At 38.8% G+C, this 14982-nt stretch overlaps 1 protein-coding gene across 2 annotated transcripts in view; it reads right to left on the bottom strand.

Annotated features, from left to right (window-relative positions):
• The window catches only part of CHCHD3 (coiled-coil-helix-coiled-coil-helix domain containing 3), a 283851-nt gene that overhangs the window by 181558 nt on the left and 87311 nt on the right, over window positions 1-14982 (bottom strand). For both annotated transcript variants that reach the window (XM_043463744.1, XM_043463743.1), the window contains exon 4: window positions 4912-5029. In XM_043463744.1, coding sequence (XP_043319679.1) covers window positions 4912-5029 — 118 coding nt within the window. The remainder of the gene's footprint in view (window positions 1-4911; window positions 5030-14982) is intronic.

Below are 14982 nucleotides of genomic sequence, written 5' to 3' on the forward strand. Positions count from 1 at the left end.
ACTACAGTTCTGTGGTTGTAAAAAGAAATGAATAATGTCAAACCAGCACAGTTTAATAAAACAGAAAGGAGGAGTGAAACAAAATGTTAATTGGCATTTTACAAAAATGTAAATGCAAAGTCCTTATTCTTTAATTTAAAAAAAAAAATGAATGACACAGCAAATATTAGGTTTAGATATACGGGATCTCAGAGACACACAAATGTCAAGTCACATTAACTTTACAGGTTTCCCAGCTTAGTCCTTTTAATCAGTCTTTCTTTACAGAGTTGCTTTCCTGCTCCTAAGCAACAGTCCTTTCACGTGAATTTTAGTTAACATTTTCAAGCATATAAAATTATCACTGAAGTTCTTTTCCAAAACTCCTGGGTAGAATCAGCTGATGAAAATGCTGGTACCTATCCGTGAGAGGTAAGGTTAGGGACTGGTATGCTCTTCTTGAATTAAAAGCAGGACCCGTGGCTTCTCCAGCTAATGCAATCCTTTCAAAAAGGAAAGTTTTCATCTGATCCTATTTTAAAACTTGAACAACAGGGCCATCATGACTGTGCCTTTCGAAGAGCTTCAATAAAGCGAGCTGCTACAACAACTGTGGGAAGAATCCGCCTGGACTCGCATCTAAGGAGACAGCGATCTAAATGTCAACTGTGTGTGGGCGCAGGATGGGGAGGGGGAAGAGGAGTTTTATTCACAGCACCAACACGGCGTCAGTTTGGGATTTTTATCCTTCCTCCTAGTTCTACTGAAAGACAGCTTTCCAATTCCTTCCAATGTGTGAAATCCAACCTTTACTCTCTTGCTGGCTGCAATATTTGGGTTCTAAATAAAGAGGAAGACACCAACGTTTGGCCATCACTCAAGAGAGTCCCACACACTGGGGTTGAGAATGGCAGCCGTGGGGGGTCCAGCACTCAGCTAATGGTCCTGGGTGACTCTCACAGGAGTCATGGGTTCTGAGGATGCCCACTGCCACGGCTCGGGGATCGAGGCACTGATGGACGAGACAGACTTGAAGGCATGTTCCCCAGCACGTGTCCTACCGGATGTGGAGATGCAGATTCTGTGTACATGGCGGGTGGGGGCTGAGGGGCAGAAGGAACTTTACACCCCTGAGCATGAACCATACATGCGGCAATGCTACTTCCTTACGCATTTCTGCTACACCATTTTCATAAGGTGTAACTATGGTAAAATATAATCTAAAACTCATCAGCTTAATAAATGTATAGCTTTTATTAATAATAGTAATAGCTTTTATTTATGAAATAAATAAATAGAAGTGTATAGCTTCAGAGTGTAAAGTGCATTCAGACTGCTGCCAAACCAAGCTCCAGAACTCTTTCCATCCTGCAAAACTAAGACTCCAGACCCATTAGAAAGCTCGCCACTCCTCCTTCCACTCAGCCCCTTGAAACCACCCTGCTGCCTTCTGTCTCTGAATGTGACTACACTAGATGCTGCACACAATAGGAATCACACAGTATTTACCTTTCTGTGACTGGTTTATTTCACTAAGCATAATGTCCTCGAGGTTCATCTAAATCGCATGATACGTTAGAATTTCCCTCCTTCTAAAGGCTGAATAACACACCATCGTACATGTATGACAATTTTGTTTATGCATTAAGCTACTGAGGAACACATAGATTTCTTCCACCTCTTGGCTATTATGAATAATGTTGCAATGGACACGGATATACAAATATCTCTTTGATGTCCTGCTTTTAGTTCTTTTGGATAAAGAACCAGAAGAGTGGGGCCTCCCAGATGGCCCAAGCAGTAAAAAAAAAAAAAAATTCTGCCAATGCAGGAGCCACAGGAAATGCAGGCTCAATCCCTGGGTGGGGAAGATCCCTTGGAGGAGGAAATGGCAAGCCACTCCAGTGTTCTTGCCTGGAGATCCCAAGGAGAGCCCATGGGGTTGCACACAGTCAGACATGACTGAGGGATTGGGCATGCACGCATGCCAGCAGAGTGGAATGCTGAATCATATGATGATTCTAGTTTTACTTTTCTTGAGGAACCACCATACTATTTTCCAAAGTGACTGTACCATTTTACATTCTCAGATCATCCTTGCCAATACTTGTTACTGTCTTTTTTTTAAAAGAAAAAGAAAACTTTTATTTTGTATTGGGTAGGGCCAATTAACAATGTTGTGACAGTTTCAGCTGAACAGGGATGGGACTCAGCCATACACACACATATATCCACTCTCCCCTAAATTTCCATTCCATCCAGGCCTCCACAAAACATTGAGCAGCTCCCTGAGATACCTTACTGGTATCTGTTTTTTCTTAACGGCAGCCATCCTAACACATAAGATGATCCCTTAGTAACTTTGAATGTTTATCCCTGTATTATTTTAATAATCAGATGAAAATTCAGTGAAATACACTCAACCATTAAAAGTAATCATGCAAATACATATTTACTGGTATAGAAAGGCCTTAAATAGTCTAAATTTTTTTCAATATGAAAGTTACTGTAAGAGTTACATAAAACTACATATACTACTATGTTTGGAGAAATACAATATACATATTAATATAAATGTTTTATACAGACTGAGTGCAATGTGAAAAGGAATATAAAACAATAAACCAGAAAGTTAATAGTAAGTATCTCTGGATAATGGTAATCTAATTGATTTTACTGTTTTTGTATTTATTTCCTGATCTTTACCCAACAAATATGCATGTCTTCTATAATAATGAATAACAACAGTAAAGGTGATAACGTGGTAAATAAGTTGGGAGTCACCAGGTCCCTAAACCACCGTAGGCAGCTACGGTGTTGTGGCCAAGAGCTACACTTAAGTATCTGAGAATCCTCAAGCCAGAACAAGATCCTCTGGATCATCTATAATACTATTGCATAAATTCTACTTTTAGTCCCAACATGCTTTGAGAGCTGTTTGGCCAATTTATGACAGATGCTGAAATTAAGGAGTTGTCAGTAATTTGCCACCCATACCATATGACTCCAGAATCAATAAAGAAGAGACCTGCAAAATAGAATATATAATGCCGATTTCTTATGCTTAACCTAAAAACAAAAATACATAGATAGGAAATAGAGAAGATTTATAAGATACAAGGAAAAAATGTGCTGAAGATACACTGCTCCAACCCAACTACATTACATAATATTCTAGTTACTGTGAATTAAGAAATTTTTTTATACTTTCAGATTTCTTGTGAAAACTCTCTTTTTATGCCTTCTCATGAGCATGTGTGTTTAATGAGTTTTTTTTTTAATCTTAATCTTGCTTATCTCCCTGAATTTAAAGAACAAGGTAGTTCAAATTCAGACCAAGAGAAGTAGAGAAAAGAATGCTTCAAAGAGAAGAGGCAAAAGCTGGGACACAAATAAAAATGAGAACCAAGGGGTCCTCTGCCCACTAGAAACCTTGAAGCTTGCTCCCCACCCGCCAACCCACCACCCTCCACCACAAGCACTATTAAACTCTCTCCTCTCCATCCCTGGCCTTCCAATTGGGAGGCTGTAACATTCATGGGAATGACCCTTAACGCGTGGGCCTGACATGTTTTCAATTTCCCCCCAAAACCCTCAAACTCAGGAGCACAGCAGATGTCATAATTAAATTACTCAACCCCTAACACTTTTAATTCTGAAATTATCCCCCATTCACAACAAATGACTTTCCTTCCACATCTCTAGGCCTCAGTTCCACTCAATGTGTGTGTCCTCACAGAGGCGCTGGCCAGACCCTAGACATTCCTCTCTTAGTCCATCACCTCTGTTCTGGTTTACTGCCTGCCCATGTAGCCTGGATCCTGAATGAGTCACTGAAGAAATGGATTCAGTATGCACTGGCTTCCTATTTTCTCCATTGGCAACTGGTCGTAGGTTAGCCTCTCAAAGAAAGGACCAAGAGAAAGAACAGAAGAGAACAGAGACTGAGTCTTTTCTTACAAACTGGTAACAATCCCCCGCTGCCTGCTGGACTAGGGACATCCCCTGCGTCTTACATCCCCAGCTCTCCACTATATGGTTACATTTCTCTCTCCAGTGAGTTCCCAACCATATTCCACTGAGAAGATAGGGAAATGACATGAGGGTTTCTAGGAAGGCTAAAGTGAGCACTGAGCAGTCAGGACCCCAGGCTTCACCCAGAACAGCTCCAATTTTATTTAACAACAGGAAGATGTTCAACCAATCATGTTGCCTGCAGAAGACACTACTGTTCAGCCATTAAAAACCACATTTTGGTGATATAAAGAGTATGTTCATGATGTAAACACCATGTATGGCACTATCCAAAGTCTTCAATAGGTAACAAACCTAGGAATAGAAATTGTCTCCAGGGAAACACCTCAGGGTAAACCATGGTTACATGAGAGTGATAGCTTTATGGGTGCCTCTTAAATTTTCTGCTACAAATAGTCATTTTTAAACATATTTATGTAATCTTTAAATTTCTAAAAAAATATTTTCTTTGAAAAAATTATTTCCTTTCTTATAAAAAATGGTTCCCCTTTCTGAAGTCCAGAAAGTGATGGATGTAACCTTACTCACCTCTGCTGGAGTCTGCCCAGCTAGCATCTGGTGGCTGCCAGCAAGAAGAGGACCAAGGTAGGCTCTCACCCCAGAGGTTTCAAATAAATGAAACCGAAACCAACCAGTGGGAACAAGCAAACAACATCCCTCAGGCAAGACGCCTGTGTCTCTGTGCTGGTCTTTTCTTCAATAACCCTCACTACACCTGCCTTAGAGTCCTTGGTGGTTAATCTCAGCAAATTGTCAGCCACTCGTAAAAGGCAAAGATAAAGAAAATCTCAGCAAAGAGAACATGAATATCATCCACACTGGAAGCTGGCAAGCTTTGCCCAAACATCAGCGGTTTCCTTGCAGACGAGACCTTCTGACTAAACCGTTCATGCTCACCAGGTGCTTTGCCTTCGCACGCTCCTCCTCATTTGATATCCTCTCACGAAGGATAGCTCTGGTCAACTGCTCGTTGGCAAAAGCCTTCTCTGCATCCAGTTCTTTGCTTTGCTTCAGTCTGAAAAGACAACAAAGTTCTAACTTAGGAAAAAAAAAGATTTTAATAGTTGACATCATGTGTTTAATGTGTTAAATAAAAAGACAGAAAAAGCCCTAGGGTCAGTAGCTGAAGTCATCTTGGCCTAGAATTTATCAATAGCAGGTATATTTCCTAATAAATCCTCATGCAGCTTTTATCCAAGCATTTAAAAGAAGAGAATTCAAATATACCAAGAGGCTAATCAATCTAACTGCTAAATTAGTTTTACTAAGTTCTTCTCATGTCAAATTGAAATCTGCCCAACTAAATATTCTACCCCTGGTGACTCCATCTGCCCTCTGGAGAGAGAAGTAATACATCTAATTAACAAGCCATCTATAAGACAAATATTTGAAGGTAACCATCATCCTCCCATCAAAACTGACTCCGCTATTTATTGACTCTATACGAGGCCCTGCTTGAGGCACTGATGACAGGGTACTGAAAAGGACCAGTCCCCGATCTCATGGACCTGACGTTACCGCAGGAAATAAAAACACTGTTAGAAGATCTTTCCTCCCAGTCGATCTCTCATTTCCCAACAATCTTCATCTGCAAAAATGGCCAGACCTTTCAGGAGCAGAGTTCCTCACTTGTGGGATGACTCCAATTTGTCCCTGAGCTCCAAACTAAATGTTAACACTGCACATGTGGTCCAGCAAAGTAAGACAGTGGAACCTCACCTCCCAGGATTCCCAACCAACGCTAGTTCTACCAATGAAGCATCTGACTGCGTGAGGTCTATCAGTAACCTCATCACACAATTAGACCATACTAAGCTGCAATCCACTACAACCTCTCTCCTGTGCATGACAAAGGTGTGCCTGGGCCCATAAAGGTATTCAGTAATCACTGAGGGAGAGTACATTTTAGGCTAATCTCATGGACAAAGATTTCTGATTGCCTTTTCTTCTTGGAGAGAAAAACCGCTCTATACCAACATATCCCTGAAGTTATAAGCAACGCTATAAAAAGAAAAAGTAAAATTGGTATGTTGGTATAAGTGAAATTCTGAGTGCAATCTACTTTGTAAGTGGGAATGATGAGCACCAAATTGAACTCAATACTAGTCTATCAAATTTCAGTTTTAAAAAGGATTCTTGAAAAGAAAACTTTTGGTTACTAGTTTTAAATTGTTATATCACCTTGATATGCTGAAATTCTCACAAATCAATTCTAACAGATAAAATCAGCTTGTAAAATACATTCCAAAGTGATAATGCTTTTCCCCCTAAAAATTAAACCTATGTAAATTTATGTCTTGAATAAAGGTAAATAACAGAGGCAAATATACTTTTACCCAAATAAATCCTGGAGTTATATAAAAGGAGAGCAACATGGAAACAAAGTGGTCCACATAAGGACAGCATGCTGACAACTGCTGAAGTTACTGTACCAGATTAGAAAACAAGGCACAAAAAGCATTTCTACCAGCCTGTCACTTGTAAGTAAAAGGCATTACTTATATTACAAATGAGGTGGAAACTAAAAAACTACTATAATTTATAGATCACCTACTATATGCGAACACTGTGCTAGGCACTTTATATACATACATAAAACTAGTATAAAATTCACATTTTTAATTATTAGTTCTTGGACACAAAGTGAGTTCTACATAACTAAAGCTTCCCAAATCTTCCATATTTGGTATATCAAATTTTAAAGTATTGTTCACTTTAATAACAACATTTCTTCTGAGTTTACTTGCATATGGCATAAGTTTTAATTATAAATGGAGTTAAAAGTAGCTCAACTTTGGAAATATAAAGTTCAGCAAGTTAATGAAAAATGAAGCAATAACATAAGCACAAAAGTCTTCCACGTTATAATAAAAAAATAAAGATTATTCAGCTTGCAACATCCAGTACAGATCCTGAGTCTAAACCAAGGCTCTACCATTTACTAGCTGAGTGTAGTTAACCTCCCTGGTCCTGTTATTCTCATGAGTAAAACAGACTGGTGTTAACACTCACCTTACAGGATTCTATATACAAAAGCACTTAGTACAAAGCCTGTGAGTACAATAAGCACTCAGTGCATTAGGTAAGTAGCAGTAATAACAATAGTACCCACTGTGGGATCAGGAATACAGAGGCAGCAGTTATTTTCTGAAAAGAAGGAAATCTCCACATTCATTAAATACACCATAACTACGTATCACTTGGTCCTCTCCACCTTTTTCCCCCCAGTTCTCCAAAGTTCTGCTTTATTTTTATGATCAAGCCCCTTTAACAAGTACATAGACTCTAATGACTCCAGTAGCCCCCTCCTTGCACATGTTCCTTTCTTTGTTTCCCGTAAGGGCAAGGATCTGGTTTGCTTTTTTCCACTGCTATATACCCAGCGCTAAACAGTGCCAGCCCCACACCGCAAGTGCTCACAAAATACTTGAGTATATGCATGAATGAATGAGTGGCGTATTTCCGACTCACTGGAAAATGGAAAACAAGCTGCAGAAAATAGAAGACTGGGGGACTTGTGAAACTAGACACAAACAGAGCCCTACAAGGGCCAGGCCACCGTGATGTTAAGCGTCACAAGTGGGATGATCCTGGACCACACCAACCTAAAGAAGAAGGCTGTTTTACATCTCGTAACATTTCAGAGCCTCTAAACTACCAACACCTAGTTATATTTGACTCTTGGTTGAAGAGACACTGGGGGTGGCACAAACTGACCAAAAAGAAATTCTCCTTATTCTTACAGTTACTTTCATTTTCTTACAAATAGACCTGTTCAAATTCTCAAATAGTTTATTCTAAAGGAATGTCTGAAAATAAAATGAAAAAAAGAAAGGTCTGCGCAGTGACAGTTTCCTGACCAGAATTTTGTATCTTTAAGAAGTCTGGCAGTAGAACCCAGAACCAATCCTCACTACCTATAGGCAGTTTAATCATACAATCTAATAAACATCAGTTTTCTTAGCTTTAAATTTTGAAGGCTGAGCTTTATATAGCCCAAGGTTCCTGGGCCACCAAGGTACCTGTTGTTTAAAAAAAAGGGGGGAGGAGGCAGGTATGAGATAAAATAAATCATTAACAACTTGGGTTTCCAAAGATTTAAGAATAATCTCAAAATAAAACTAAACATACCAAGTATCTTGGAGAATACATTCTCTTTTTTATTTACTGGCATTTCCCACTGATTATTTCAGATCTCCTGGTCTAATATTATTCTACATTAAGCCCTTGATTTAAGTTTCATTTAAATTTCCTTCTTTTAAATACATATCTCTCCTCATTTAAATTCTCTAGAGTTTTAAGCAAAGAAGTAGGAGTTTAGTGTAAACTTTTCTTATTTGCATTAAGTAATTGGATAGCTTGCCTAAGCTTAATGAAACAAATACCAGTCAGCTCTGTCCTTACACCTCACACCCTAGCAACTGAGCTCTTGTTCTCAATATATTCTCAACCAGGTGAGAGATGTAAGATACACCAGAAAAATGAATTTCTAAAAATGAGCCAAATCTCTTATAATGAACATTACATGCGTCATTTAAGTGGAAAAAATAATAATAATTTACTCACATATGTTCAGTTCTCATAGATATCTTGATATATAAAATTTATGTATTTCAGTTTGTGTAAAAACTGACCAATATTATTTTATTTCAAAGAACCTAAAGGTTTTAAGAAAATGGGAGGAATATTTTTAAAGATAACTTTAGCTAGGCATGTTTTTATAGATTCAACTTTGTTGTTGTCTATGAAGGAGGCATTACTATTTAAAAACACATATATGAGAAAAATTGAGATGTAGAAAAGCACACAGGAGACATGAAATGACTTGATCTGATTTCCAAAGCCATGGTTCTTAAACCTGAAGAGTAACACATCCGGCAACGCCACCGCCACCAACAGGAATCAGCTTCCATTACGTTACTCACCTTTGTGGTCGTATAAGGACAGTTTTTACAAGCCACATTAATCATAATTATTTTAAAAGAAGCTCCTTTTTTAATGCGCTTTCATTACCTCAAGTCAGAGTTTGCCAGAGTCAAAATTATTACCAGCCCTTTCCCAAAGTGGGTTTGGCTTTCAATGGCCCTAAATGTTTCTCTGAACCTGGGCACTGCTCATTTGGCAATTCACAAATACTCAGATTTATCTTCATGTAGGTTGACACATAAGAAATGCTACACAATTCTAGCTTAGAAAATCACTTTATAATTTAATAATAGGAAAGTTGATGAGAACCTCAGATAATGGGTGAGAATAAATGGGAAACTGAGACTGTTCCAGATAAAGTGACTTGAGGAAATGATTTATCTAAAACTGAACTATGACCATTATATACTGAATATCTGGATAGTACTGCAAAGTACTTGACTTAGACTGTTTCAAACACTAGAAGAGAAAAATGAGCGACTACGACCACAAAGGTCAGTTTTAATGCTAATGATGAATTTTATTTTAATGCATCATACTTTGTCAGAACATGCTGAACTAGCACTCAAAATACTGTTTACTACTCATCTTTTAAACAGAAAACCTGAGCTGGTAATCCAACGAACTAATTATTAAGACTATTAAAAATAATGACAAAACAAGTATACAGCTTTCTATTAATAAGACTTTACCAAAATAAAAGTACATAGCAAGCTTAATATTTCTCAGCTCAAATGATTTCAAATCCTAGAAGGAAATATACATGCACTGTGATTCTGAAATAAACACATGAGAATGAATGTACATTAATATGGCCATGTTCCATTCATACATAGTATGTGTATATATACTGAATATGTAACGTCTGTGTGTGTAACAGATAAAGAGTCAGCATTTATTAATGCTTGCTTTGTACCACGAACAGGTCTAAGCACTTGACGGGTGTAACTCATTTACAATCCTCAACGGCACCCCTATCAAAACTGTTTTACTCTATTTCAGATGAGGAAGCTGAGGCACAGAGAAGTTTTGTAACAATAAGGCTTTACAGGATTTATGGAATAATCTGCTCGGGGTCACAAAGCCCATGAGAGAGGTGCAGCCAGGCAGGCTGATTTCAGAGCCTGCATTCTTACAGAAGATACACCCATGGACACACACACATAATACATATACACTATTAGAATTTATGTGTGTGTATATACATGTTAAGCCAGGGGACAGGGGGAGAACTTTGTCGTATGCACCACAACTCGGACACTCCACAGTGCCTGGCTCTTGGCAGGCATTCAGTAAGCACTGCTGAAAGAAATTAACAGAGGATGAGCCTAGTTTAATACAACGGAACACAGGTACTCTTCATATAATGGTAATTTAGCAAGAAATGGCACTGTCTTGGAAAAACTGATTGGCTGCAATCTGGCAGACCTACAGTCAATCAGTATTACCTAACCAGCATTAAGACTTGGTTCTGAATACAACCTAGAGGATGTTTATCTTGGTCATCTATGTTTCTATGCAAATATCACTTAAAATGTCATTCAGAATTTAACAAAGTTTCCTTGCTTTATACACAAGAAGATTTTTTTAAAAGTGTTTTTGTTTTAAAGCATACTAAAATGTAGCCACAATCTGGCCATTTTCCTGCATGGCTTTCAAAATGATCCTGACGTTAACTCAGCCTGGAACTGGAAGCCTACAGCTAATATGGGGGATTTACCCATAGTTATAAACCTAAATGGTTCTCATCTCATTTGAGACAATCACCTCTTGTTCACACATGGCATACTACTTTGTACCTCGAGCCCCTATTTCAAGTCTCACTTGAAAACAAGTTCTACCTACCCTGGATTTTCTGGGACCATTTGCTTATCAAACACATTCTCTTACTACACTGAAAAATAGATCTGTATGTTTTTAAACTAGAATTTTTAAGCCAGATTTCTGGTTTTAGTTCACAAGTTAATGTCACCATATCCAAGGCCCACATACCCCTCCCTCGGGAATTCACAATTAAATTTCCCTGAGGAAGTTACACAACACCCCAAAGCGCCCTTGACTTGTATCTACTGGAAGAATCTGTGGCCTCTTTCTTATCTGGCTTAAACAAAATATTTAGAGGCATCTTAAGCTACAATAATCGTCTTTTTATCTTAGAGAGTATACACCAATTGTTATAATATTCAAAATACAAGTGAACAACAGCGGGAGCAGCACATATACTGAATTGTGCTTGGTCAGCAGAGCTTTAAATAAACTGTTGTATAGCAGTTGTAGCAGGGAATGCCCATGCATGACCTGTTACTACTGAGGACTTGTTTTCAAAGTACCTACATCCCCTCCCTTGAGAACATGTATTGGATGGGCGCTGCAGTTGTTCATTTACTAAGATGTTGAGGAGAACCACAGAGTCTTCCTAGGAAAAAGGAACCAGAAGTCCACACAGGTATCTCTGGGGCAAATCCCTCTAATGGGCCCAGGTGGACAAGACATCAACTTAAGCACTGGCCTCATCCCAGATGGGCTTGAGCCTGAGACAGATAACAACGTGAGATGTCCTCCTGAAGACAGAAAACTAGGACAACACTCCTGGTTCAAGTGACCTGTGAGACTTAGTACACATCCTTACATATGTAAAAGATATATCAAGCCTTTAACAGTTTTCTGTACTTACATTTGCTTTTTGTTAAAAAAAAAAAAAAAACACATTTTCACCAGAACACATATTTTGAAATTGGCCTTGTTAAGTCAGTAAGTCTTGGTAAACTTTTGGTCAGAGAGAGAGAAGATATCACTGTTCTCCTTCCTATGATTTGTAAGGGAAAGAATCAATACTTTTCCTCTTTTCTAATTCAAAGGACTTTCAAGCTTAAACCCAACTGCAACTTCTCACCCTCCAAATATACAAAGATACACATACCACCTAACTCACTCCAACACTTTTCATGGTAGATGTTTTAAAGTTAAAGCTTAGCAAATACCACCATCAATCCCAGAGTAAACATTTTTAAAGAAAGAATAATTACAGAACATCTTTTTATTATTTTTTAAATCAAGTAGTCTTTGAATTTTTAATCATTTTTGATTCCCATGTTGAGCTGCTAATTTGATTAATTCATAAAGGTTAATAACTGTTGTCTTTAAAATCTGGCTTGTTATCAATACATAATTGTGCCTTTTTGTTCTGTTTAGGGCTGACAACCTTCATTTGTACCTTTTCTCATATTTCTTTTGCTTGGTACAGCTTTACCAATCCAGTAATTTTTTAACTTTTATTAAGATTAAACAAATAACTTTGCTTTACTTGTATGTCAAATAATACACACCTCTTGGTATATGTATGTGTGTGTTAAAATAATCTGGCACCCTTGATCTTTAAGTGGGCAACTGTGACCAGCTGCAATTATTAATAGTAAGAAACTGATACACTTAACTTTATTTCTTTCATTTTATATTTTATCTAGCATTAATCTTACTTTGCTGTTATTTGTTTTTCCCCTTTCCTTATTTTCCCAGTTATATCAAGTTACTATACACGTTCTTCCCCTCCCAAAAAAGATCTTTGATATTCTTCTTTGAGATTAGTGATCATTCTCTTTCTGAACATTCACAAACACTTCCCCCTACTATTGTTTAAAAACAAAATTCCTACTATTTTCTCAACCACCACCCTCTGCAAAGTCAGTAAGATGAAATCATTTGAATGCTGTGACTCTCAACTCCAACTCTTAGCTAAGAGTTCAGTGCTTTTAAATTCATACAATTCTTAGTTTTCCCGTTAAGAATTTTTCTTCATTTTCAAAAACCTTTATTAGTAGCTTTATCAGATGTTCCCACTCTATCATCCATGTATCGATAGACAGTGAAAAGATGGATTCTCACGAGTGCTGTTACTCCTCTCCACCTTTCCCTAGTTAAGATCTCTGTTCTAATTAATTTTTAATTTGGTTCAAATTCTTTAAGAATCTTCCTAAGATGGACCAGCATGTCAGGTTCTTAGCTATGAGTCAGTTTCACACGCCCCTACTTTGTGAAGTGGGAGCGGGGAGTCTCTAAACCCTATGCCTGCTTTGCAGCTGGGTCCCTGTTAGGTTCTGCCAATAGAGGGCGCCAGAGGGAGCCCGCAGGCTGGTGGAGGGAAAGGGAACTCTCCAGTTTGCCGTCTACGCCTTTCAGCATCACTCAAGCCTCACTGCTTCACGCCAGCAGCAGCACTTGTTCCTGCAGCAGAAGTTCAATCCAGTTTGCAGGCTGCTCACACCTGCAAAAGCAACCTTCCTGCACCTCACTCTGGAAACACCAGCCCTGCCTACCTGGAGGGTCCTCAGAAATCAGACCCACTGGTCTCCCCTTCCCTGGGCTGCAGCTCCACAGAGCCCCTCCTCCCAGACTCAGTGTTTTAACTCCTAACTTCCTGCCAGTGTTACCTCTGGGACAGCTCAGAGCTGCACTGTCAAATACCGCCAACATTAGCCACACATGGCTACCAAGCCCACGAAATCTGTCCAAGCACATCTGAGATGTGCTGTCAATATAAAATACATACTGGATTAATACTGAGTATGGAAATAAGAATGTGATATGTCCCACTAACATATTTTATACTGATTATATGTTAAAATGAGAACATCTTGGATATACTAGGGAAAACAAAATCTTAGAATTATTTCTTTTGTGGCTACTAGAAAAATTATAATTACATAGATGGCTCACAATATATTTCTATTAACAGCACTGCCTGTGAGTAGCTTTGTTGTGGCTGTTTTGCCTTTTCAGCTCCTGAATGCCTCATTAACAATTCTTGCATTAAATTCTCTGCGTCAAAGTAACTGATGAGTTTTGTCTCCTTAGTGGATTCTGATTGCTAGTTGTTTACATTAATAAGTTCTCCAAATCCTTAGATATCTACAGGTCTCTTTCTCACCATGGCAGGTGAATGAGAGCTCAACACAGATTTGGGGCTCTCCGCCCTTTCTCAGGAATCCCTAGGTGTCATTCTGCCTTCTAGCTTCCAGTGTGGCAAAGAAAAGTCTAAACCCGGACTGATCCCATTTCCTTTATAAATTAGTGGTTCTTTCTGTCAGGAAGCTTATAAGATTTTCTCTTTATCCTTAGAGCTCAGAAATTTCAGCAGTCTGACCAGGTGTGCATCTTTTCTCATCAATCCCTCCCAGAACAGAGGCCTCTCAATGTGCAACCTCCAATCTTTCTTCAGTCCAGCGAAATGTTTTTATATCATTTAATTATCACTGCTCCTCTCTCCCACTTCCCTTTATTTCCATCTAGAATTTAGTCTATTTAACCAAATATACGGGGTTATTCCCCCCACCATCCTTCAATATCCATGAAATGAAGACATACCTTAAAATCAGTGTATGTTATCAACTAAGCGGTAATAGTCACCGGTGCTACAAACGCCAAAAGCACCAAATATGCCAACAGTTCTTGCCAGAAGCACCTTTTTTGAGAGCCTTTCTCCCAGCCTGCGGCTTCTCTTCATCTCCTACTCACCAGAGCTCTGAACTACGTTAAGCAGGGGTGCCTGCTCAGTCCCCTGTCAAGGGAACCAAGAGAAAGTCTCTCTGTTCCTGTCTCCCACCCTCTACCCATTCACAGCAGTCAACAGGGGCAGAGAAATCAGAAGGTTCTCTCAGGAACACTCGGACAGACTGGGGCCAACACTGGTGACCCGCGTGCTGGGCCAGAACTAACCTCCTGGCTCACACCCATTCATCAGATGCTCTACTAAGAAAAAGCAGCAGACAATGGAGATGTTTTCAAGCCTCCAACTCCTCCCTAGAAGCCTATCCACCTTTTACATTTCCATCCAACTTTTTTCCCTCACATTAAAGGGTTACTACTTAAAGCATTTTAGGGCAGAGGGAAGGGATTGAAAATGCTGGATGGGGCCATCTTGGGCACTGTACATTAATTCTTATGGAAACCATCTCCTTATATTGTGTCTTCACTATAAGCTGTACTTTCCTCAAAAAACAAAAACAAAACAAAACAAAATAAACCTTGTTCCTATAAAGAAACAGT

The sequence above is a fragment of the Cervus canadensis genome, chromosome 3, assembly GCF_019320065.1.
Source record: "Cervus canadensis isolate Bull #8, Minnesota chromosome 3, ASM1932006v1, whole genome shotgun sequence".
NCBI lineage: Eukaryota > Metazoa > Chordata > Mammalia > Artiodactyla > Cervidae > Cervus > Cervus canadensis.